At 41.0% G+C, this 26402-nt stretch overlaps 1 protein-coding gene across 2 annotated transcripts; it reads right to left on the reverse strand.

Moving 5' to 3' along the window:
• Positions 1 to 26402, reverse strand: erbb2 (erb-b2 receptor tyrosine kinase 2). 2 transcript variants are annotated; one of them, XM_083932500.1, is made up of 27 exons: positions 26195 to 26289; positions 17482 to 17633; positions 17091 to 17271; positions 16837 to 16977; positions 15286 to 15351; positions 15082 to 15197; positions 14821 to 14962; positions 14369 to 14497; positions 12897 to 13038; positions 12118 to 12191; positions 11797 to 11887; positions 10419 to 10621; positions 10107 to 10236; positions 8885 to 8975; positions 8150 to 8304; positions 8016 to 8063; positions 7457 to 7595; positions 7147 to 7269; positions 6959 to 7057; positions 6690 to 6875; positions 5951 to 6106; positions 5790 to 5865; positions 5168 to 5314; positions 4885 to 4982; positions 4501 to 4692; positions 3960 to 4350; positions 1 to 3870 (listed from the first exon to the last, which is right to left on the reverse strand). In XM_083932500.1, the coding sequence occupies exons 1-27, from the start codon at positions 26265 to 26267 to the stop codon at positions 3479 to 3481; spliced, it is 3933 nt and encodes a 1310-aa protein (XP_083788626.1). In that variant the 5' UTR covers positions 26268 to 26289; the 3' UTR covers positions 1 to 3478. The 2 variants fall into 2 exon arrangements, with proteins under 2 accessions (XP_083788626.1, XP_083788625.1); XM_083932499.1 differs by having other exon boundaries at positions 3 to 3870; positions 3960 to 4347; positions 26195 to 26402.

Raw genomic sequence — 26402 nt, forward strand, 5'->3', positions numbered from 1 at the left:
GTGCTTTATATGTTTTTAATGACACACACAATGTATTCAAACAATTCCATATAAAATGACCATTTCTTCATAAAATATTTTCTTATGTATTTACTCCCGCCTCCGTCCACAGTAGAGCAAGTGGTCACAATGTATTCAATCAAATTAGCTACCAGAGTGATTGTTTTATTTATATACACTAAACATTTACATTATGGGACTTACTGACCAAATAAGAAAGGCTACATTAACAGAAAAAAACTCCCAATAAAACAGTTATTTATGTCCCATCACAATCATACAAACTGTGAAAGGTAAAAAATAAAATAAAAATATTCACACAAAAAGTACAAAACATACATTTTCTTCAAAATGTAAATTACGGATATTTAATTTTATAAAACCTTCAGCACACTCCCGCTGGTTGCCTGTTCCTTCCTTCCTCTTGGGCTTACTGGATGAAAACATGCAGAGTTTCTTGCTTCGGCCAAATTTGAGACTTTTCAAACACACTTTTGTGAACGTTTAATAAACATTTCTTTCTTATATCTTCACTTACGCTTCTGCTCAATCTCACAATGTAAAAAAGGGACAAACAACCATTTACTTTTTCGGCGTTTAGCTGACTCCAATTAAAAAAGCTGATCATAATTCGTCATTTGGCTCAAGAATACTTCAACAGGGAGAAAGGCACAAAGTTTAACGGGTTACTTTAAACCAGACCAGACCTCAGGCTCTGCACTGCTTTTAATACAACTGAACAGTTTTATATGGAAATAAAAGGTAGAGTGGGGATTGAGTCCTGGGTCCTGTGTAGGCCACGAGACATCTAAAATGAACAATTTATACAAAAAGACACTACAGTGTAAACACCAGTAAATCAACTGTTACTGTATATACGGTCTCATTATATCCAGGAAAACACAACAAAGCAGAACATCTGTGAGGTGTACTGTAACTAGGGTTGCAGCGACATACCGGTCTGACGGTAAACTGTAATGTGAAATTTGACGGTTATAATACCATGTACATTTGTTTATTTATGGTATTCTTCTTTTTTTTTTTAAACACATCATTTTACAAGTGTCAGTTATAATTAAGCCTTTGTTCAATCCGAAAAACTTTTTGATACCTTAAAGGGTCATTGTAACCAATAATAACAATATTTGTGTAATATTGTATATACCGCAAAACTGTGATGCATTCTAAGACACTTATTGTACCGTGAAAATCTCATACTGCCTCAACCCTAGCTTTAACGTTGTTGCAATCCTGTGAAAAACGTGCATCCCCAGCATAAGTTCACAGGTACTCAAGTTCAATAGCAGCTCCAAATGTCTTCCCATCTTAGGGTTGATGTTTTAAAACATAACTTCTGAAACTTTTAAGGATTGAATTGTGCACCTTTAAATATCATTTTAAGGGTTAGATGCTTCTCTGTGGCTGGAAAATTCTACATCCATTCACTGATTTAAACTTGTTCCAAATATAACAGAAATAATGCAAAAATACATTTGAGCTCATCTAAAATCTGCTCTTTTCTTCTTTTTTATGTGGAGATATGAAGTCTTCACCTGACAGCAACGATACATGAAAGGATTCATTTCAAAACTATTTATCGTGTATTCATTCTATATGGGGAAAAAAGTGAAACTAAAAAAAAACGTGAATCTTATCACTCAATAATATTTCCATGATGAACAATGTTAGTACATGATAGTTTAGAGGATTAAAATAACATCTTGTGTTTTAATAAAAACATGTTATTTTTAATGTAAGAAAATGTTATATAACATCAGGTGTACTTTTAGAGACCAAACTCTTCAAAACCCGTATGAGAACATCAACATAAAAGACTTTCAGAGGCAAACTGATTGATGGAGGGTCGTAGACATTTCAACAACCCGGTCAATTGTTCCAAGACTTGTTTCAGGATTTCGAGTCCCAAACACTGAACCACATTCTGCGAACGAGCCCCGAACCGCTGCAGAAGAAAACTCTCTTTTCAAAGCTGTGACAACATCAGTCATTGGGACGTGCAAGTTGGGCGAGCGCTGACTTTCCAACATGGACATGAGGATCAGACAATGGCTCCATTGACTCGGGTTTTGACCTCCCCCAGCCCCAACACCAGTTAACATGAAAAAAGCACTTCTAAAAAATGCTGTTGATTATTAACTGGGACGCCAGTGTGTTCTCGCTGAGTGGAATTTGAGCCATGCATTGATTATCCAAAGTGAGCGGAGCGATGTTTCTGCCTCCTCACATTCAGCTCCAGTGCCGAGTGCATTGCTCACTTTTACACAAAAACACAAACTACTGCTTTTGGTTCCATAAAGGGTAGCAAACATATGTATATACACATGCAAATTCTTCACTTCTTGTGGAATATACTCACTAATAGCTTGTAGTGCTTTCTTACACAGTGAAAGGCCACCAAAACCAAAGGCTCAATGTGATAACACATTGCCTGAGGGGCATATGCAGTATCCTACCATGTAGTGCATTGTGCTTAATTCAACATGCACATAATCTTCTAATTATTCGCAAAATTTAAAATCCCTGAAAAGCTGGCTCCAACTTAGCTACAAGTACACTTTGTCTTTAAAGCAAAAACAGGATTTTTGCAGTTTAAAAAGTCTGCTAGCACCTCATATCTCATCTGTCGTACCACGAAGTAGCTGCAGCGAAGACACTGACAACCACATGCATCAGTGTGGCACAATGCCTCTGTCTTCTCCATACAGGATGCCTTTCTTTCAGGGAGCATGTTTACTGGCCAGATGGGCTGCAGGGCCTTCTCTGGCCTAAACAAAATGGCTTTGAGTGTGTTGAAAACCCCCATCAGGTCCGAGACGAAGTGACCAGAATACTAAACACCACCTTCGATGCATATCACGGCCCACTTTATCAAATTGTTCTGTATGTTTTTTCTCTTTTTAGACGGTCTGAGTAGCAGATAGAATAACAAAGCTCGAGGGAACTGAAGGAAATACAAAAAAAATGTTTCAGGTGTTGTAGAAACAACCACAGACATTAAAAAAATAAAAATAAAATCAGCATTCATTAATCCAGTCAAACGTTGGATCTGGTGTCTTACTTCTTGTACCATGATGGGTTTTGAAAATGTGAACTTGTTTGCTTATCTAGTGCTGAGTTATGTACAGAAGCTGCATAGTGAACTCAGTGAACTTCGTTTTGTTGGCACTTAACAGTCACATTGAGAGCATAGATTGCTGAGAGGAAGACAGGAATACAAATGATGCCACAGACACCAGATTCATGCTACACTGTGTTGAGTCATGGTGTTTCACAACAGGGCGATTTAATCACCAGACGACCTCGACCCGTTTGGATTCGGGTCCTTCGGTTCCACATGCATGTACTATTCCCAATATCACACACCCGGCTGGTTTCTTTCACACAAATATTCATCTTCCCCTTCTCTCGCTCCTCGTTTCCCTCAGTAGAACACAAGCTGTGACTCCTCTTAAGTTCGTCACATGACTCCCAATCGCTCTCCTCCGTTATAGCCACTCCACGTGTCCGCTAGTCCCAGATACTCTGGATTTTCTGCTGTGGAGGTCAAAAACCCGTTCACGTGCCTGGGCTCTCCTCCGTTTATCTCCAGGTCCTCAGGGCCCTCTGGCACTGCGGGCCCTGCTACAGCGTTGGCTTTGGCCACAAGGTCCAGGTAGTACGGGTTGTCAAAGGCTGGAGAGGCAGCGCTCCTGGCATTCACAGGGACCAAGTATCCCGGGTTTTCCACACTGTGACCAGAGCTCAGGCCATTTGGGAGGCGTCGGTCTGCTCTAGAGCCTTTACGAGGCAGCGTGCTGGGCCGCTCGTGGACCCCCGGCCTGAGACCCTGAATCTCCTGGTTGACGTACTCTAAACAGATGGAGGAAGAAAAGTCAGAACAAAACATACCGCAGTTTAATTATCAAACACTTCCTTTGATATTATTATTTTTTTCTCACCTGGCAAGGCATGATTATGATTATGCCCATGACTCCGTCTGGGCAATGAATGAGTAAGGTGATGAGGATGGTGAAAGCCATTTGGCCCGTCTGTCTCCAGGTCATCCTGGCTCCCGGAGTAGGTGGGGTCTTTGCAGTAGCGTCCGGGACTGGCCGGGGGCAGTGAGGGGTCATCTTGAGGCCCGTCCAGGAAGACCGAGTCAGATTGGCCCCCGGCCGAGGGGCTGCGAGCCAGCGTCGGATACTGAGGAATCCATATGCCGTTGGAAGTGCTGGCTCCTAAAGGTAAGGTAGGGTACTGGCTGCGGCCAAGAGTGCTCAGAGAGGAGTACATACTCCGGGGACCGCCGATGACGGAGGGCTCAGCATCTAAGCTCTGATCTCTGCTCTGCTGGAGAGAGGAAAGATGAATGATTCATCAAATACAGAAAAGAAGGTAATTTCAGCCACTCAAACGGTTTCCAGGTCTCTATGGCTGTGATAATTAAAAAGAAGCTAAGGGGTTTAAATTTGGATAAAACATCGCTCTTTCACCACTGACCCTGTACGACTGGTGTCTGGATGGCCCGTTGGCTTGAGTACCGTCTCCCTGGATCCTGGGGAAGTGGTTAGGCTGAGGCACCAGATACTCCTCAGCATCCAGCAGTTCCCTCATGTTGTTTCCTTCCTCCTCCAGAAGCATCCGGAAGAACTGGCTGTCCACTGGGCTGGACAAGCTCATCTGTTCGTCATTCTGAAAGACAGAAAAAGAGCAACCCGGAAAGAATACTAAGTAATTCTTTTATTTATCCCAAATGATCATAATATAGCTCTTTTTCAAGGAAAAAAACTGGCCAGAAGATCAACACTGTCACAAACACTAACACTTTAGACAAATAACATGCTACAATGTTACATTTGCTACATGAAACACACATTCACATACCTGAATGACTACATAGCGCGGTGGATCTCTGGCCATGGCAGTAAAATCATTTACCAAATCTTTGAACCTTGGTCTGCTATCTGGGTCAATCATCCAACCTGCCATCCAAACATAAAAATCAACACGTCAATCAATCATCTTCACCAACTACCAATATACAACTCTGTCAGGAACAAGTGATAATGACAAATATTTAAAACATGATGTACAGCTTCCATATTAATCCTCCCATTGATTAGATTAAACCTTGAGACACAAACAAAATGTACAATCCACCACTGACATTTGACCATGATCATGTAGACGTCGATGGTGCAGATGAGGGGCTGGGGAAGCCGCTCTCCTCCCTCTAAAACATCTGGGATTTCTCTCGCTGGGATCATGTCGTAGGGTTTGGCGCCAAACGTCATCAGCTCCCAGACTGTCACACCTGAGAAGAAAAATTACAATAGCACATCTTTTACTCTGAAATAAATGAGCTACCAGTAAATAAAAATAATGTATCAGTTACTAAAGACACACGGAAAGACGAGTGGCATGAAACTAAAGCTAGATGTGAAATCAGTATGTCAGTGTTCAAAATCAAACACCTGTTTGAGTCATTTACTGTGTTTGGCAAACATCGCGGTACATTTATTTTTAAAAATATCAATTGTATAAACTACTGAATGAATGAACATCAATAAATCTTTAACCACTGCTTTTCTGAAACATTGCAATCCATATTATGAACTGCTATCATTCCAAAATGAAGTATCTGCTATCAAAAGTGCCTTTATATCAAAAATAAACAGTTCACTTGTTAAACTTTAAGGAAAACCTTATCAACCTAATAGTACCACGCGTAACTTAACATTGCAGCTTTATCGAACAGCAACACATTATGTCTTTAATGTGACACTGACCGTAGCTCCACACGTCGCTCTGATGAGTGAACTTCCTGTGCAGAATAGACTCCAAGGCCATCCATTTAATCGGTACCTTGTTACACAGATATATATTGATTACATAGATCATTTTGAACGTCTCCAGCAAAGATACTCCAACAGTCATAGCCCCATATTACCTTCCCTCCATCAGCGTGATATTCAGTCTCGTCTATATCAAGCAGACGGGCCAGACCGAAGTCGGTGATCTTCACATGGTTCGGGTTCTTGACCAGAACATTGCGGGCGGCCAAATCTCTATGGACCAGCCGGACTTCCTCCAGATAACTCATCCCCTACACAAACACGCGCCCACACACACAGATCCATCACTCAGGTCCATGTGTTCACAAATACACAAGCTAATATCAAATCAAAATTGAAAAGAAAAATCAATAGCGATAGCGAAATCAACAGCAACTTTCAGACACATTTACTTGTACTACAAGAAGAAGAAGAAGAAGAAGAAGAATTACTTTATTAATCCCACACGGGGAAATTGGATTTTTTCACTCTTATTATTATACGTGTTACACACACAGACCCGAAATACACACATGCACAAACAGGGCCTATACATGCAATTAATGGAGAGATGTTAGAGCGAGGGGGCTGCCAGTGACCAGCGCCCCGAGCAGTTGGGGGTTCGGTGCCTTGCTCAACAGCACCTCAGAAGTGCCCAGGAGATGAACTGGCACCTCTCCAGCCACCAGTCCACGCTCCAAATATGGTCCACACGGGGACTTGAACCAGTGACCCTACGGTTCCCAGCCAAGTCACCTATGGACTGAGCTACTTCCGCCCCACTACAAGCAGTAGTAGTACAAGCATGTGCAGCTAAATCAACACAAAGATGATCCATTGTTTTGGATTACATACCTTGGCGATCTGGACACACCAGTTGAGGAGGAACTGGGAGCCGATGCGGTCCTTGTTCTCCCTGACGTAGTCGAGGAGGCAGCCGTACGGCATCAGCTGAGTGACCAGCTGCACCGTGGAGGTCAGACAGATCCCCAGCAGACGACACACATGGGGACTGGCCACTCCTGCCATCACATAGGCCTCCTGTGGAAAGGCCGAGGAAAGATGTTCAGGGGTTGTGAATCGCATGTGTGTGCTGTAACTGTGTGGATCTCGCAAGTACTCACATCAAGGATCTCTTTATTTGCCTTTGGTGAGGTGTTCTCTCGCAACACCTTGATGGCCACTGGTATTTTCACATTTTCCCCATCAGGAGCCCACACTCCCTGAAGCAAAATTATCAAAACCATTCAAAAATTCAGAAAAGACGCAAAGGTAAATATAAAAGGCACTTTTAAAGAACTGTCTCACGTACCTTGTAAACTGTACCGAAAGCCCCTGCACCCAGCACCCTGAGTTTTTTCAACTCAGTCTCCTTGAGGATACGCATCTGAGCCTGATTTGGTGATGCACCACTGGGTGTTAGAGGCTCCACCAGCTGTGCACATGAAGGAAGCATATGGAAGATTCCTTTATTACTCACTACAACACCACAGGCGAATCCAAGATCTACATTTTGCCTTGATTTTAAATTTAAAACAATGAAGTCACATTCATGTTTAGCAATCGACTGTTTTAACGCCACACAACCGTATTTGTAACCAGTGATCGTGCTCTGTGCCCACCTCGTGTTCTTGCAGGATCCTCCTCATCGTCTCCTTCCTCCTGAGCTTCTTCTGTCTCCTGAGGTAGAAGACCAGCAGAGCCAGCAGGATGAAGAAGAGCAACACCCCACCCACTGCAGCTGCAATGGTTGTACCCGGACTAAATGGAGAAAAACAGTTAGATACTGATGAAGAAAACTTGTACTAATCAATGATCCTTCCAGATGATGAATAGAGAAAATAACCCCTTAGTTGTCCTTACAAGAAAACATTATTTATCTGGTCAGAGAAACATCTTGGTACAGCATGTTGCATCGTCACATTCTTAACCAATGCCTTGCACAACACACAGAGACAGCGCATATTATAGACAGAGAGCGAGAGAGGCATCGCAAGGCCCAAGGTCCTGTTATCTCTTATGACACCATAATAATAAAACAACCCCCTGTACACACAGTTCAGAGCAGACATCCAATACTTCACTCACGTATGCAAACCCCCATAATTAAGACATCAAAGCATATTATATTTTTCTCCAACACCACACTGCTGACGTATCAGAACATTTGAAGCAGCTCACCCTGTCCTGGTATCAATCGGGCAGCCTTTGTCGTCCATCATAGTGCAGCTGAAACACAGAAGCAGTGAGTGTAAAGATATTTCTCACTCCGTACGTGCCGTGTGTGCTTGTGTTTGTGATGCGCGTCCACTCACGGCAGCGTGCAGTTGGTATTGCAGGGCAGACAGTGTCCGGTAGCGTTGCTGTACTTCCACACAGTAAGCTGCTCCTCCTTCACGCCGCTGGGACAATGATCCACACAAAACTCACCGTCCTGGACGTTTCGACACACTGAGCAATGTTCTGCACCCTGGAGACACACACACAGAATTATTTATACATATAATGTGGTGAATGTATTTAGATTATGTTTGGTAATTTGGTTTTTTATTTTATTTGGTTGTTTTTACAGTAGAGAGAGAGCAATGAAGTCAATGAAGTCAGTTAAATCTTTACACTGTAACATAAAAAACTTGCTTGTTTTGTCCAACCAGAAGTCCAATACCAAAATGTTACTATATATATATATATATATATATATATATATATATATATATATATATATATATATATATATATATATATATATATATATATATATATATATATATATATATATATATATACATATATATATTTATTTCAGCACAATTTATGTTCAAATGATATTTGTTTTATTGTGTTGATGTTGTAAACCTTGACACTGTGATCTTTTGGCAATGAAAGAACAAATCTGTATAAGATAAAAGTGCAACTGCACATTTGTGGCCCAGAATCAACCACTTTTGTTAGCCAAGAAGTTAAATTTTCTTTAACTAAGGTTGAGTAGATGAGGCCTTTTTAGTTTTTACTTTGGTATGTAGGGACTGAAGGCCACACGAACATCTTACCGGGCCGTGACAGGAGGCAGAGCCATTAAGAGGTTGACACTCTGCGTGACAGGCAACACACAAAGATCCATCTGTGTATTCACGGATAGACCTGCAACACAAGCACAGCAGGGATCACACATCACGTCCTCTAACAGTCGGGCATTTGTTGGATACTTTTATCTAATGACCTGACGCTGTCATAAGGACGTATATTTTTAGAAAGGGGGCCCCCAGCTGCACAGGATAACTTGTTCTCTGAACCACAAAGGGCTGCACAACAATGTTTGTTATTGTTTAACAACTTTGAGTGCAAATGTATTGTGACCACATTGGGATATTCATTTGTTAAAGAAAAGGTGCAACATTTTGGAAAACATATTTAGTCACTGTCTTGCTGAGTTAGATGAGTAGATAGATACCACTCCAGCCAACATTATCTTAGAAACAGTCCGGCACATAACCCTCCATAGAACCACAGTGTGTCAGTTTTACACTTTTTGTACACATTAAGTTAAAGGAAATGTGTTAATTAGTGAGTTTTAGAGGTGCTGTTAGGTGGATTTTGGTTACCTTTGGACAGATTTGTTATGACATGACTTATGCTAAGCTAACCAGCTGAAGAGTGGTATCTTCACAATCCGAAATACTGTACTTTAATAATCCCAGATGGAAATTATTTACCGTAGTATCAATCTTTCCATCATACTCACTAAGAAAATGAATTGACCTCTTTTAGTACTTCAACATTTGCCATGAATATGAACATTAATATTATGATATTGAGTTTAACCATATTGCTCAGCACTTAGACCCAAATAAAGAGACATATATATTTTCCGACTGACTTCAGTCAGAATTACTCGAACATAATTTAAGTAGAGTTGATGAAATGTTTATTCATGTTTTTGTGTAGCAGGACTTCATCAGTATGACATTTAAAGTGTTTGGACTGTGTGAGGCGTGCACACACATCATAAAAACTGCAGGGCAACTTTTACAAACAAACAACTTCGAAATGGAATGAATAAATATTTCACTTTCACACATGGACATACGAAAAATCAGTTCAGTCACTGTTTTGGATACTTTGGATACTTTGACTGCCACTCCAGTCAACCTGTATTATTAATTAAAAGGTATTACTAATACCTGTATACTGTATAACCTGGAATATTATCACTTGCTTTTTATTGATTTAGCACTGCCACACCCGCACAAACCCACAGGCAAACGTTCTTACCCCTGATAGATGTCACACTGCTCTACACACTCAGTGCCGCGCTGAAAGAGCCTGCAGGACACACACTGGCTAGGCCCTGGGCCCCAGCAGCCCCCCACGCACAGCGGGTGACAAACACGCCCCTCTTCCTCTGAAAACAAATGCAAAGATAACACAGCATGACGCACAGAGGATTTCTATGAAAGAATAAATGGAACTGAATCTTATATCAGGCCAAGATATTTAACTCGGATAAAGTGACAAGTGCCTGATCAAAGTGCAACCAACAATATCTTTAATGGACTCTGGCACTGCATTAGTTTGTTCACCTACCACAGAGTTGGGCATTCTGGTTATGGCTGACAATGCGGTGGGGTCCCTGGGTGGGATGGAGGAGATTGTCCCACGGCACAGAACTGGTGTAGCACAGCTGGGAATTGTTGTGCAACATGACCAAACCTCCACTGACACTGCGCAGTGAACGCAACCCAAGAGACCGGATGTGCAGATTCTGGATGGCCAGTGAAAACACACCCCTGAACAGAGCGAGAGAAGTTGTAATTGATCAGAAATCTAACGTGATTCGTTTTCTGTCAGTAAAAAAAAACCAAAAAACAACAACTCATGAAGAGAATGCTTCTTTATGACAATATTATTATGCATCTTGATATTGTGAAGAGAATAAACAAAACATGACTTAAACCCAGCCTCAGCAGGTCTAAGAATGATTATCTTTAGTTTTCAAATTTGATTGAAAATTATGGCTGAATTCAAATACATTCATGTACAGTACAATATCCTAGTTACTGTTTATCGTGGTCAGGTTTAACACCTTTTAACACTAAGGTCTGGTTGATTACAACAAATAGTTAAACAGTAACATGAGATTCTCTTCTGCCACATCTTAACCAATTATATTTGCAAGCAGGTGTGGAGAAAGTTAAGGAAATCTCCAAACAGCAACACAAATGAAAGAAAAACAGCAAGGTAGACACTTTCATTGCAATAAAGACTTTCATAATGTCATAACATGTTGTAAAGCAGTGTCCGACAAGCAGATATAACATTTGTCACTATGACCTAGTTTACTACATAGTGTCCCAGAGAATTTTACTGTTACCCTGGCTGGCATGTGCTGCAAGTTAAAGCAGCTCTACTGGCTAATTATTAGCCTTTATAACCCTGAAAGAGAACAAACTGCCTCACCTGAACCAGAGACGCACAGTAGAGAAAAACAGAGCCCAAACAAAGACACAATGTGAGAGGATGGACATAAAAAAAAAAAACATATTACAATGATTTACATGAAAATAAGTGGTCGATATTGTCTATCTGACCATTTAAGCCGAATGCCTATGAGTTTCCTGGATATCCTGTGTATTTTAAATGTATTTTTGAATAATAATATTTTTTATTATTATTTCTTTTTTTTATATTTGTCTTACAGTTATTGAATAAAATGATAATTTTAGATGGCCTTTTATCTTCATGAATATTCAAAGTTCTCCAGTGATAGGACAAATATGAACAAAATTGGGGTTTCCACTTTATTTGTAGGTTTCTTGATAACATTATGAACTTGAAAAAAGCAATTCTTATCATACCAGCAAGAAACTAAAGAAACATGTAGAGTAGAGAGTGGGACTGCTGATTTGAGGACAATATCGTCAATATGCAGAGAGACTAAAGACAGGTGGATTAAAAGTCTTACTTGTAGAGCATCCTGCCTCTGATCACCTTCAGGTTCTCAAACACACTCAGGTTAGTCCACTGTTCTGGCCAGGCATCGATGTACAAATAACCTGCAAAGCAAGAGCAGGCGGATATACTTAAAATGCTCCAACAGAGGAGACATGAATATACCAGACTTCTATGTGGTTTTATATGGAACATCGGAATCTGAGTAATCACACCTGCAACAGTTCAAATTTAAAAAGAGATAATCTGATTTTCCTTTCCTTTCCTGGTAAAAGATTAAACACAGATTCAAAAAAGCAAACTCATCCAGACTGTTCTGCTCAGTGTTTAGTACCTGTGATCTCCTCCAGTTTCTTAAAGCTGCTCAGCTGCTCGAGGGTCAGTCCTGAGGTGTTGCTCACATTGTCCCTGGTCAATGACAACATAATATTTAAATATTCACAATTTAAAACACACGAGGCGATATATCACTTGGCTGATTCTAGATGATCATATCGTAAAATCTGTATTAACTGATAACATCTCTAGATCTAGGTTATCTCAGGTTTGTGTTTAAATTCACTCTTCCACTGTGAACAGAGATGCAAAGATGCAAGAGGATTTAGCAGAAATTTTGCATCTCGGCTTCTGTTGTCACATATGCCGATAGACCAATCTTCTACTTAACTTCCACAAAGCCATTGGTGAGGCAGCTGACTAGTTTGTATATATTATTACTGTATATGAATTCTACTCTTTATTCTTCAGAGTGTAGATTTGTCTCTATTGTGTTTGAATCAGATTCTATTTAAATCAATAATGTCATAAATGTCTGGGGTTGAAGTACATGCGAGTACAGTAATCCAAAGGGTTTGGCTTGGGTGGTGACTTTCCCCTTGACTTGCACAAAGAACCTTCCACAAATGTTGCTGTGAACTCAAATATTTGAATGGCTGAATGGGAGGGACGTGGCTCTGTGGCAGTATAAAGTCTTAGGGATCAAGCTGCGATGTGTGGTTACTAAAGTGCACATGATTCAGTTTAAATTGATTTAATTACTTAATTGTGGAATTTCTTAAGTACTCTGTGAGATATAACTGTGTATGTTCTATATTTGGCCTGTATGTCTCTTACCTTGCAAAACTTTGAGGGAGGAAGGCCAGACTACCAAAAATCTTCATACACTTGTTGAACTGCTCCACATTAGTAGATGTTACCATGGTGACGCCATGGTTGTCCATGACGCCGAGGTTGTCCATACCCAGACCATAACACACTGCAATACAAACCATGACAACCACTTTATTTTAAACCCAGAAATTACTGAACCACACTGAAGATGTCTTAAACAACCGGAAATAAATGATCAACAACCTTCCATATAAACCAGGATATCATCAGCATAGAATGAAATGTATAGCGCGGTACATCGCATTAAACAACAAAGGTGTAAGGTGATTAAAGAATAGATTGAGATAGCGGGTTAATAGCGGAAATAAATGAGGAGAGGGCAGCCCATCCTGATGTTTCTAGCAAAGTTGATGAATATCCCTTACCTGTAAAAACAACTGCGCGTATGAAGTGTATAATATTTGAATCATAAAATAACACATTTTTGTATGCATCTCTGCATCCATTGATGTGTGTGACATGTAGCTGACGTGTGTTATACTAACTTACCTTTCCTTCATAAACCCATCTGATCTTAGTGTAGAAATTGATAGAAATAAAAAGCAAAAGAAATAAAAGCTTTATTAGGGTTTGAATGAACCTTAAAAATGACTGTGTTTAACATATCTAGCACTAGAATATCCTACTGAGGCACAAAAGTTGAATTAAATTTATGCAACATAATTAGAGACGATGCGAAAGCTGGGGATTCACACAGCAGGATTACAGTTATCAGGTTAATGATCCACGTTTTACAAAGCAGGAATGATCTACGTCGTCTAAATGTCTTGATGCATGAGACAAACCCCAGTTGTAACTACAACAAGGTTCAGCAGAAACAGGTTGGTTCACTTTGTGCTATTATCAACCTGTGATGCATCAGAACATCAGCGCGTGCAGCGAAAATCATAAACACCAGTACTACTTGCACGTGGTAAATGCATAACATTTGAGCCACAAATAAAATAGTGAAATAGTATTTCTTCAGTTGGACTTTTGGATAGCTACTGTTCATACTTAGAGGCTACTTTATTAGGAACACCTTTCTAATACCAGGTACGACCCCCCTTTGCCACCAGAACAGACTGAATTTTTTGCAGCGTGGATACAAGACAGTTCTGTTCCATGTTGACGTGATAGCATCAGTTGCTGCGGATTTGTCAGGTGCACATTCATGCTGCAAATCTCCATTACAACACATCCCAAAGGTGCTCTACTGGACTGAGATCTGTTAACTGCGAAGGCAATCGGACTACACTGGACTCAGTGGTGTGTTTGTGGAACCAGTTTGAGACATGACATGTTCATTGCAACATGCTGCATTATCTTGCTGGAACTCAACGTTAAGGTAAACCTAATAAAGCGGCATGTAAGGCATGTAAACAATGTATTGTGTCTAAATGCAAATGTATGACCAAACACACTATGACACCCACCCTTGGGACAGTCTCCTTCACACTTTTCACATTTCTGCATCTCGTTTCCATCAGGGGGGGTGATGATAACTTCCTGGTTGGCTTTGGGACAAACCAAAGTACAAGATGTTTCCGTAGCCAGATAGTTATCTACAGACAGGGAGACAAAGTGTTCAAAGGGCAAAAAATGAATTAGGTATGATAAAATGGGAAGCTAGTAGCCTAAAGGAATAGAACAGCAGAAGTAGCAGGAGAGTGATTGTAACACTGCCAGGTTTGAATCCCTGTGTATGTGTGGAAATCTTGGCAAGAAAACTTCATAAATTATCTTTTCTTCTCCGTCTCTCCTCAGCATCTACTATCATCAAGACACTTAATCATCAGGTGCACCAGTGGAGCTGCACAGTGGCCACTAGCTGAGCACTGTGTGGAAGCTTTCATGGATAAACAAAGTTTTGTTCAAAAGTTCTTACAAGGACACGTCTTGACGCAGGTGGCCCCAAAGTTGAACTTCCTGTTTGGGTTAGGTTTGGTCTGAAAGGTGACGGGGTCGTAGATAGTAGGTGGAGGACAGTTGTCCTTACACACACCACTGTCGTTGAAGTGACGGCAAGCCTGGGCAGACGAGGAATGAGCAAACATGTTACTGCAGAAATGATAAAAGACTGTCTGACACGCAATGAGATTACGGTAAGACAACAAATATATGATAAATGTGTGTTTTTGTGATTTACCAGACAGTCTGAGTCTTTGGGTCCAGTGCATCCAGCAGCACACTGCATGTGACAGCAGTCACTGGGAAGGGGACCTTTACACCTCTGACAGCCGGACGCACATTTAATACGAGTCACTTTGAACAAAGATGAATAAGTTAACATTTTCAGCAAGTGAAAAACACATAGTGTCACTGTCATACTTTGAACATGATTTTAACTCACAGGTCTGGCAGTCCTGTGCAGTTTCTCCCCAGCAACTTTTCCCACATACAGAGGAACAACTTGGACCTGTGCCAGAAGAAACAACAACAACAAATGAGGAAAGCTGAGGAAGTATCTATACTAGCCGCCCGGTCGGGCTGTAAATGGTAAATGGATTTCAAATAATATACAGTATATATAGTTCGGTGGGCTGAGGATCTCATCTCTGCTTCTCGCAGATGATGTGGTCCTGATGGCATCGACGGTCAGTGACCTTCAGCACTCACAGGATCGGTTCGCAGCCGAGTGTGAAACGGCTGGGATGAGGATCAGCATCTCTAAATCTGAGGCCATGGCTCTTAGCAGGAAACCGGTGGATTGCTTACTCCAGGTAGGGAATGAGTCCTTACCCCAAGTGAAGGAGTTCAAGTACCTCGGGATCATGTTCACGAGTGAGGGGACGATGGAGCGTGAGTTTGGCCGGAGAATTGGAGCAGCGGGGGCGGTGTTGCAGTCGCTCTACCGCACCGTTGTGACGAAAAGAGAGCTGAGCCGGAAGGCAAAGCTCTCGATCTACCGGTCAATCTTCGTTCCTACCCTCACCTATGGTCATGAAAGTTGGGTCATGACCGAAAGAACGAGGTCGCGAGTACAAGCGGCCGAAATGGGTTTTCTCAGGAGGGTGGCTGGAGTCTCCCTTAGAGATAGGGTGAGAAGTTCAGCCATCCGTGAGGAACTCGGAGTAGAGCCGCTGCTCCTTAGCGTTGAAAGGAGCCAGTTGAGGTGGTTCGGGCATCTGGTAAGGATGCCCCCTGGGCGCCTCCCTAGGGAGGTGTTCCAGGCACGGCCAGCTGGGAGGAGGCCTCGGGGAAGACCCAGGACTAGGTGGAGAGATTATATCTCCACACTGGCCTGGGAACGCCTCGGGATCTCCCAGTTAGAGCTGGTTAATGTGGCCCAGGAAAGGGAAGTTTGGGGTCCCCTGCTAAAGCTGCTGCCCCCGCGACCCGACCCCGGATAAGCGGATGAAGATGAGATATATATATATATATATATATATATATATATATATATATAGTGCCTTTCTACCTTACCGGAAAAAGCTCCTTTCAATTTGTCTCTCATTCACTGATTCACACACATTCATACAACGATAGCGGCGATGCTGGCCTGCCTACTGGGAGCAACTTGGGGTTCAGCCGCTCTCTTAAGGACACAGCTGCCTGTACTTAAGACGCCAATATTCTTCAGAGGTGCTAGTGGGATGGTCAAATAGCTCTGGGAATTCCCTCCCCTCACACTTCTACGACGTCAGAATTGCTTACATGCTGACAGTGACGATGCTAACATACTGACGACCAGGTTCACCATCTTAGTTTAGCCGGAGTTAGCATCCTAATGTTAGCTAATTAGACCCAAACACAAAGTACATGTAAGGTTGATAAAAGGCATTAGTTTAGCCAATAAAACAAAGTACTGGATCATTTGTATTTACTATGGCACATTTGGAAACAAGACATTTCTTTTCCTGTACTGCCCTGAGGGTTGTTCATAATTCAATGAGCTGCTCACATTTAGGGGCCCGAGGCTGCAGTCGGTGCAGCCTGGCGTGGATGTTCTGCTCATCCAAAGTGTCCCTCCAAACGATGTTCTGGGGGTCTGGGAAGCACAGCTTGGGGTTTCCCCAAATATACACCACACCCAACAAGATCTCTGCAGGAGAGACGATACATAAGAGGAGATTATAAACTTACTGTCACAGTAAATCACCTCCCCCATATTTACAATATTTAAAAAAACAGAAGCCAATTATACAACAATCTGACCTGTGAGGCTACGAAGCCGGAGCGTCCTGAGCCCCTGTCCGCCCAGAGCGTTATCCAGCACAGCCAGGGCGTAGCTGGAGTTGTACAGCTGGCTGCCTCTTATGATCCGAAGGTTGTCCAACGGCAACAGACTCACCGACACATGAGCTACAAGTACATAGCCCTGTACCTCCACAATCCCCTGAAGAAGAAAATGTGAAGGGAAAACAAAATAAGTCTGTTGAGGAAAAAAAAACTGTTGGACCGATAAAAGAAACTGGAGCTAACTCAGGAAAGAATATTTGTTTTGACTTTAATCATTTCCATCTTTGTAACTTGTGAATTTGCTTCTTGTGTGTAATTTCATGCAGTCATTATAACATTATTATCAAAAAACACACTCTGTATATACCTGTAGGAAGGAGAGGTCAGGGTTTCCATGAAGGTGTGTGATCTCCAGGTTGCCGTGGACGACCTGGCAGCCGGTGTAGAGCAGCTTCAGGGTCTCGTAGTGATTCTCAAGGCTGGAGGGCAGGTCCAGCTTCATGTCCGTACCTAGGCATACTGCAGAACACATGTAAAATATTACTAAAACCTTTTTTTCACTGCTCAACATTTATTCTGCATCGTGTCATTGAAAATAATGTTTCTGTATACTTAACAGATCTCAAATGAATTGCCAGAACCTCCTTTTAACTAAAAATAAACATACTTTTAAAATGAAACATAACTTTAACATATCAAAACAGTTAACCACTTGTATTTCTGGGGTGCAACCAAATGTGGTCAAAGTCAACTGTTGCATGAGCTTTTCAGCATGACTGTTTAACATCTAACTGTTACAATTCAAGTACCTATTAAATAAAAACTACTGTATTTCTGACTCTAATCGATGAACTCCATTTAGGCCTCAGACTCCCGTCTAGACTGAGGTAATCAAAATAGTTTAACAGCATGCATTAAATTAACCTTTCATGAACAGCAATGAAAACAGTCAAACGTATAGTACTCATTGAATGCATCATAACGCAGTTAATACAAAATATTGTTGCTGTCACAACAGAGGCCACTTAAAAACAAAGAATCTAATGTCTGTTCAGTGCATTAATCAATTATTTGAATACTTTATTAAACAAGACTACTCAGTTTGTCAAATGTGACAATTTGCTGTTTTTCTTTCTGGTTCATATTATAAATTAAATATTGTTATGTTTTTTTACTGTTGGTCAGACAAAATAACTCAATTTAAAGACATCACCTCTGGAAAATCTGGAAAACGAGGACATTCTTCACTATTTTGTTGTATTTATAGATCAAACCAGGGGTTCTCAATTGTTTTTAGCTAAGAAACCCTTACAGGACAGAAAGTTATCAGGGACCTGGGGCTGGGCAATAACTCGATATAATCATTAACGTCTTTCAATGGAATCCTATTGTGACAAAACTGAGATATCGTGATACACAATTACATAATCTCAACTGATAAAAAGAGCATTCTAACTCAAACTTTTCAGAAAACCTGATGTGAAATATTTTGATTTATATTTTTGCACTAATTTCCCAATAAAATGAAAAAAGACCCAATATTTTTCTTTTGTTACATATTTAATTGACACAGGAGTATAGAAAAACAGGCTTTACCATGAGGTTATACCATATAGACTATTTATTTATTTATTGAATTGACCAGAGAACACTCTATATAATAATAATATCATTATCAAGACATGAAATAAACTACATCGGAATAGAAGACTTTGGCCATATCATCCAGACCCACGGGGACCCCTTCATGAATGTCCCTTGCATTAATTTGACATGGCCTATTTTTTACACTTCTATAGTCTTACTTATGTGAAAGAACAACAAGAAAGATTAGACCATCTAAACACAGAATACCCATAAAACAATGCAACTGGCACACATACGAAGACACATACACACATATATATAAATATATATATATATACTGTAGAAGTAAAGTAAATACACTCAATACAAAACAATATTTACTAAACTATGCAAGATATTTGATATGATGATAATCTAAAGGAATGAAGAATCACTGGCCTAAGTGATTAGTTCATTAATTAAACAATAATTGAATGAGAGCGACAATAATCATCAGTTGCAGCCCTAAAACAGATTCTGAAGTACTCCCTTTTCTGTGATAAATAAAGTGATATACGGAACAGACCCTGCTGATTAAATACTGTATGTTTAACCTCTGACAGACAGCAATTTCTCGACACATTCTCTAAATACACATTCGTAGGCAAGTTGAAACCCCAAATATTGACGACTGTAAGGACTTGGACTCTACATATTTTGACTGTGTAACCATTGTGGCCTTGAACGTGTACTCTCAAATACAAACCACATGCGCTGCTTCAGTCTGGTCCTTAAGTGTGTATGATATGGTTTCCACTGGCAGCAGAGAGCACTGATTCCCCACAGCGGGTCACATTCAGGGTCATACAGCGTTATAATTCATGGGGGCTCTCACACACACACACACATAGCTCTCATGCTTTAGCAGGCAGTCACACAGTGGACAGCCCCTCCTCTGCTGAGGTTATAAATGACTTCCTCTGGCTCCCCTCCACCAGCCCTTCAATAGTCAACTCACTTTTCCTGATTGGAGCCCCCTGCGCTATCTCTGCTCCTCCTTTTGGAAAAGATGGCTGGATGGACTCGGATACATAATCGGAGGAAGAAACACTGAGGGGCGATAGACTTTGGTTCAATAAAGTTCAGGAGATGTGGGCTCAAGGCATGCTCTTATCACGGATGTTCGTCTGCTACGTGTGAAGTTTCCCGGTGATGCACTCAGAACTTGACCCATATTACAGTTCCTGCATCTCAGCTAAGAAGTGTAAATAAGGTCCACATTAAAACCTGACAGCTACTGCAGCAAAAGGGTCTATAGTTAATAGAGCGACAGCCCAAAATACACACCCAGTGGTGGTCGCAGCTTGTGTCAAATATCAAATCAAATGACTAATCGCTGCCTCCTTCAGTGATGTCATCATGGAAAATAGTTTTACGTGTCAGGCCCAGAGGCGCTTTTTAGGCTGTCACTCTCCAGCATTTAAATCTTTTTTTAACAAGACATAATATCTAAAGAGAAACAAAAACTGACTCTGTGATTTGCACAAACTACCACACAAACAGAGCCGGCTCTGGGGATTAGGCAAATGTGCTGTGACAGAAAGCACAACTGAGCAGATTTTCCATTTCTAAAAAGCGTGTGTAAAGCCAGTTCTCGGCTTCCTCTCAGCAACAGTTGAGTGTGTGCATGCGTGGAGCTGCCAACCCTTCCATCCCTGTGGCCTAAAATAATCCCTCTTTTATCACTTCCTTGGCCCTATCTGCCCACTGCTCACTATGTCCACCTCCCTCCACTCACTACAACCTCTTCTCATAAGCTGATAATTCCCCCTCTCTTCCTGTCAGAGTGCATGAGTCGTTGCTCTCGTTTGACACTGGAAAGTGTAATTTCACAGGAATGTGAGGCTTTGCATATATAGAAGATGACACACATGTATTTCCCCGGTGGGGGTGGTTGGGGGGTCAAGAGAACCAGGTTGTAGTTTAGTATCTTGTTCAAAGGCCCGTCGGTAACCTGTGACCCTTCAGGTAACAAGACGATCTCTGTGTCCATAAAAGTCACCCACACAATAAAACTAATGACTGTCATCCGTGCACACACAAACACATACACATACACAGTTGAACGCGTTAGTGCTGGCTTTCTGCAACTTCACTCTGGAAACATGAGAATCAAAGAGAGAGACTTTTTCCTGCCTTTTGACCGCAGTTTGATCATTTACTTGATTATAGCCATGTCCTGTTTTCAGAGAGGCTTCTGACCGGCCAGCTTTTCACAAAGTTGCAGGAATTGTCAGACCCAGCTCAAGAGTGTTTGACATGAGCCGATCAATGCCTTTTATTTAACTTTCTGAGATTTGCGCAGTGATAGGCCAACTGTGCGGAGGTTAGAAGGGTTGGAGTTTCTGTCATTCATACAACTATTTCTGTCACTTTCATTGCATACAACAGAGTACAACACTATCAGTGCATTCAAGGAAATATTTACTGTTTAGAGGCTTTTTCAATGTTGTTAGGGATATTTTAGTCACGACTGTATTTTGTAAGAATTAACAGTGACCTGCTCTGTGGCTTCATCTGGCCTCCTACAAGAGAGAAACTGTAAACTGACTTTGTCTCGCACCAGTGTGCTGCAAACTAAAAGCCAGCTTGAAGCCACACCTGTGTGTGGCAGCTTTCCAGTTAGCACAGGGAGTGTGTGTGTTTACCAGTGTGTGTACAGTAAGTGACAGAAACACGGTGGCGGGCAGCGATGCTACTGCAGCAGAGACTGAAGCGCAGTGGAAAAGCCTGCCGTGTGACACACCAGAACAGTCAACAGGATCCTCTGGCCTCAACCCTCCTCCAATAGATCAGTCCTTCAAAGCTCAACACAAACAGAACAAGCTGATCCAACATGTCTTTTCTCAGAGAAAAGACGTGTCAGTCCTGATTCTAACACAATGCTAATCCTGACGAGTCTTGCATAAACTTCACATTTCTCCCAGCCTCCCTGAACACATTCTTTCTCTCGCTTCACTCCACAGCCGAGGAAGAAAAAACAGGTATTGCTCAACAGACAAGCAGAACAGGATCAGGACACACATGAGCTCCTCACTCATTCTCCCTGTCATGCTTAGACTACAATCACAAACACGTACACAAACACCACAGCATCACAACATCTGCTGCATACTTTTTTACATTTACTACAGTTTGGATTTAGCTTCAGCTGCATTTAAACACAATTCATTTAAAAAGGGAAGACAAAGAGGCATATTCTGGTGTGTGGATAATCAGATTAATATCATTCTGTATCATTTTAGTCTGTATGATAATGAAACGTTAAACTGAAACTAACATTTTCAACTTGCAATCTAAAGTATACTACATTTCTTTGGGATTGCTTCATTCAATATGATTTCTTTATAGTGTTAATTAGAGAACCAGATTTTGTTCATGTAATGTGAATCTCTACTCAATCCGTTCAAGTTATAGATTATAATAAATAACCTGAATCTCTATAAGCACGCTCTAAAAGAAAGAGTGACGCAATAGAAGACGCAGCATATGTACCGCCCCTAATAAATCATGTTGTATAATGACATTGATAGATGAACTGGAAATACTGGTATTTGCATTAACCAAGGCTGGACAATCACAATAATCATAACAAACACATCTGCAATGTTTCAGGTTTATCATACAGCATTGCAATATATTTGGTTTATTGCAATGAACTTTATAATGACGCTAAGTGTATATATATATATATATATGTAAGTTCAGCTGGGATCGACTCCAGCGCCCCCCGACCCCGTCAGGGACAAGCGGTTGCAGATGATGGACGGATGGATTTTGTGCAAGTTTTCAATTAGCATTTGCTTTAGGTGCTTATTCTACAACAAAAGACTACAATAATGATTTCACAACCAGAAACTTATCATTAGTGTTTTTTTGTTGCTGATCTATAAAATATTACTGAACAATTAAGCTCTTAGTAGGGATGGACATGGCCAATATAGGTCATTTCATATCACGGTCAAATTGAAACACGATTCGATGGCCTATAGCATGTAATTCCTGTTTCTGTAATTTCTGTATACTCCTGTGTGAATTAAATACTTGAAAAATGAAAAGTGCTGAGTATTTTCTCATTTTATTAAGAACTTTAGTGCAAGATGAACATAACGTGCAAAGATCCGAATGTAAAGCATCGTCCGAATGACTAAAATGTTAAAAAAACTGTTCAACGGCTGTTGGTTTAGATAAAAACGGATATATCGTTTTGAGGATATATATCGTTCTATCGCCCAGCCTTACTGTAAGAAGCAACTAATAACACTAAAATGATGCCTTATTGAAAAGTGGTACAAACAGACTTCAGACAGAAGTACCACTATTGCTCAGTATCATTACCTTTATCAAGATATAATTTTACTGAAAGGATCGATGATAAGATAGACCTTAAAGGATCATGACTTTTTTAAGTATTTTTCTCGCATTTGCTTCATTTTTGATAGCAACAGTAGAGAGGTGACAGGAAATGAGGGGAGAGAGAGAAGGGGGACATATCAGTTCATTCAATTATCAGCATCATAATGCTGACACATTTCTGAATTATTGCCCAGTTTTAACTACCAGACCGAATCACACTACATAGAGATAGAGGATGCAAACACAACCAACAATATTTTTTTCCATCTACAGATCCTGAGTATAAACTTATTATCAGCAGAAGATGAGCACTGAAAATATGTAACTTAAACCCTAGAAGAGCGCACAAGGAGGTTTGGAAAGTTTCATTGAGGCTGGTAACGAGGCATACTGATGACCTCTTCCTCAGCTCAGAGTGAGTTAGATCACTTACACGCAGCCTAGACTGGTGAGTCACGGTCGGCTGAGCTAACCTGCCGCTGAGGGCAATTCAGAGGGACTTAATCACTTCACAGTGAGTTTCGTTCAATGGGTGCACTGGAGTGTGACAAGGACATGAACTCTGTGGATACTGAAGCCACCGGACACACACACAAAACACACAATATGTTCTCACACAGGAGCAGGTTGATGAAATAATTAATCCGGACCACTGAAGGAAACACACAGAACACAAGCCTGACCTTTGGAATCATACACTTGCTGGCCACAGGTTGTGTGTGTGTGTGTGTGTGTGTGTGTGTGTGTGTGTGTGTGTGGGGCAGTACTCATTAAATAACTGTAAGACTTGTGCATGACGCGTTACTTAACTTGGCTGTTACCGACCAATCACAGCGCTCACGCTGAACTGATGCCTCAGAGATCTCCACTGTGGAGTTAAGTGCACCAACCAGTTCCCAACAAACAATGCAGCTGTATTTGAAAATCACTTGTGACTATTGTCTTTGTTTGTGTGTGTAGTGGTGGTGGTGGTGGGGGTAGTAGCTAATGAAGGACAAAGAAGCTGCAAATGAATATGTCGTTGGTCATATAAGTAAAAAGGGCTTCATGATCCAAAACTAAAACACGGTGATATTTCATGTTATTGTGTACAAGTCCTATTTCCTCACAAGGACACGTCGATAAAAGCCGCCAAGTTTGTGTCAATAAAAAACACATTGAAGGAATTATTGAGTCAATATGTTTGCCATTAGCTTGTGATATATTAAATGCTTTTAAAATCATCTGACCCAGTTTATTGATATCTGGCTCCACTTAAAATAGATCTATCAATACAGATGCCTGTGCAATGACGATGAACTACAGCTGTAAATGGGGGCCCGACTGATGCAGGATTTGTGAGATCGATACTGATTTTAGAGGGGAGAGATTTAATAATGATATGGCGGGCTGATACAGTGAACTTTTGAGCTGGAATGACAATGAAAATAGACCTTTTCTATATAGATTATGCACCAATTTTGCACCGATATAATCAAACAGGTACTCAAGATTACTAAGACACTCTCTGAGTTACGTTTTTGGAATAATGGCCTGAAACATTATGATGTCACAGTGAAGTTGACCATTGAACTTTTGAATGTAAAATGTCATCGTTTCCATCTTTTCATCCTAGTAGTCATTGGTGTGAAATGTTATAATTAGCGTAAGAATTCTTGAGTTATGGACAAAAAAAAAAATGCATTTTACAAGATCACAGTGGCTTTTGACCTCCAAAATCTAATCCGATCATCCTTGAGTCCGAGTGAACATTTGTGCCAATTTTGAAGAAAATCCTTCGAGCGGTTCCTGAGATATCGTGTTCACAAGAATGGGCAGGGAAGCATGATGATAGCTCAATAAACTTCACGGTTAGTATCAGGCAGTTGTTGGCCAGTTAAATAAAAATAAATAGCTCTATTTATCACCCCAAGCATTGTTTTCAGTTTTATATATTCTGTTAAAATGTTTTTCATATTGGTGCATATGTGAAACCATATATGCCGATAGATACCAACATGTCTGCCAGGCCCATATTGGGCGATAATCCGTCTGACTGTAGCTGCAAACTATTATTTTAATGGTTGAGATGAACTGTTTGGCATAAAACGTCAATAAAAAAATGGAGAAAAGAAAATCCTGGAACCCATAACGTCTTCAAATTTTCTCTTTTGAGCCCTGAGTTTTCTTTAGTCTCACAGTACAAACCTTTAAAAATATTCAGTTTACTGTAATGCGAGAGAAGGAAAAGCAGTAAAGCAGTAAAGCAGAGCATTTGAGAAGCTGGAATCATCAAATGTTTGGCATTTGTATTTGAACCGCTTAGCCATTAACAGTTTGAGCAAACTCAGTTAATCGACTAAATGTTTCAGCTGTGATGAGAATAGCAACTTTTTTTTAAAGGGTCGAAATGCAACACATTCAAATGAGATCATGCACGTAAATATATTATGAAACGCTCTTCTGATTAGTATATTTATATTTAAAACAAATCAAAACTATCTGGCAAACACGCACTTGTTTGCACTTTCAGTTAGCTCTCGTTTTACTGGCATGCCCTCAAGCTGCAAGTGTGACAAGTGGCCCTCTATCAGACAATGTCCTCTTTGGAGCCAGAAGTGAATAATTGACATCGTCATGATCCCTGGCACACAATGGCCTGTCTGTGATTGTTGGTTTGTTTTTGTTTACGCGCACAGCGAACCAGCCTAACGTCTGCCTGCACGCACCACTCCGTCCCCAAAGCTGCAAATCAGGTTCTAACATTTCTTACCTGTTTCACTCATATACTATATTCTATGTTCAGTGTTTATTTGCGCAACAACATGTGCTGCGTAGGAGTTTTAGTCCAAACGGTAGAGAGGCGACTCAGTGACAGGTGTGATTTGTCTCCCAATCAGCGCTACACAAATCCCACGAGCCTCAGCGGGGAGGACGAGGGCTCGCGGAGGAATGTGCTCCGAAGCTAGAAATATCAACCTCTCTGAGCCGAGCTGAACCTCGAACATTCACTCAAATACAACCCACGTACTCTACTTTTATATCCCCTTCAGAAAGAGTGTGTATTTCGCCGGCAGCGGAGCCATTAAAAGGCGAGAAAAGCTGTGGAAGTCACCCACCTTCTCTGCCCAAAGCGCCCGTCACTCCGAGCAGCACGGCCCCGACAAACACCAAACTTCTCGCCGCCTCCATCTGCTGCGACCCCGGCGCCTCTAGTCCATGTTCCAAAGTTATTTGTTTGTGCTGCTCCCAATGAGGAATGGACGTGTTCTGACTTCTTTTCGACTCCGGGTTAGTTTTCCCAGTCTCAGTGACTTCCTCTCAGGA

This window comes from Echiichthys vipera, assembly GCF_963691815.1.
Source record: "Echiichthys vipera genome assembly, chromosome: 18".
Taxonomy (NCBI): domain Eukaryota; kingdom Metazoa; phylum Chordata; class Actinopteri; order Perciformes; family Trachinidae; genus Echiichthys; species Echiichthys vipera.

Coding starts and splice junctions, on each gene's coding strand:
- erbb2 (XM_083932500.1), bottom strand. CDS start 26,267: ATGGAGGCGGCGAGAAGTTTGGTGTTTGTCGGGGCCGTGCTGCTCGGA. Junction 14,498..14,820: donor CTGCGTCAAGACGTGTCCTT/GTAAGAACTTTT, acceptor CCCTGTCTGTAG/ATAACTATCTGGCTACGGAA. Junction 13,039..14,368: donor TGAAGGAGACTGTCCCAAGG/GTGGGTGTCATA, acceptor TTTGTATTGCAG/TGTGTTATGGTCTGGGTATG.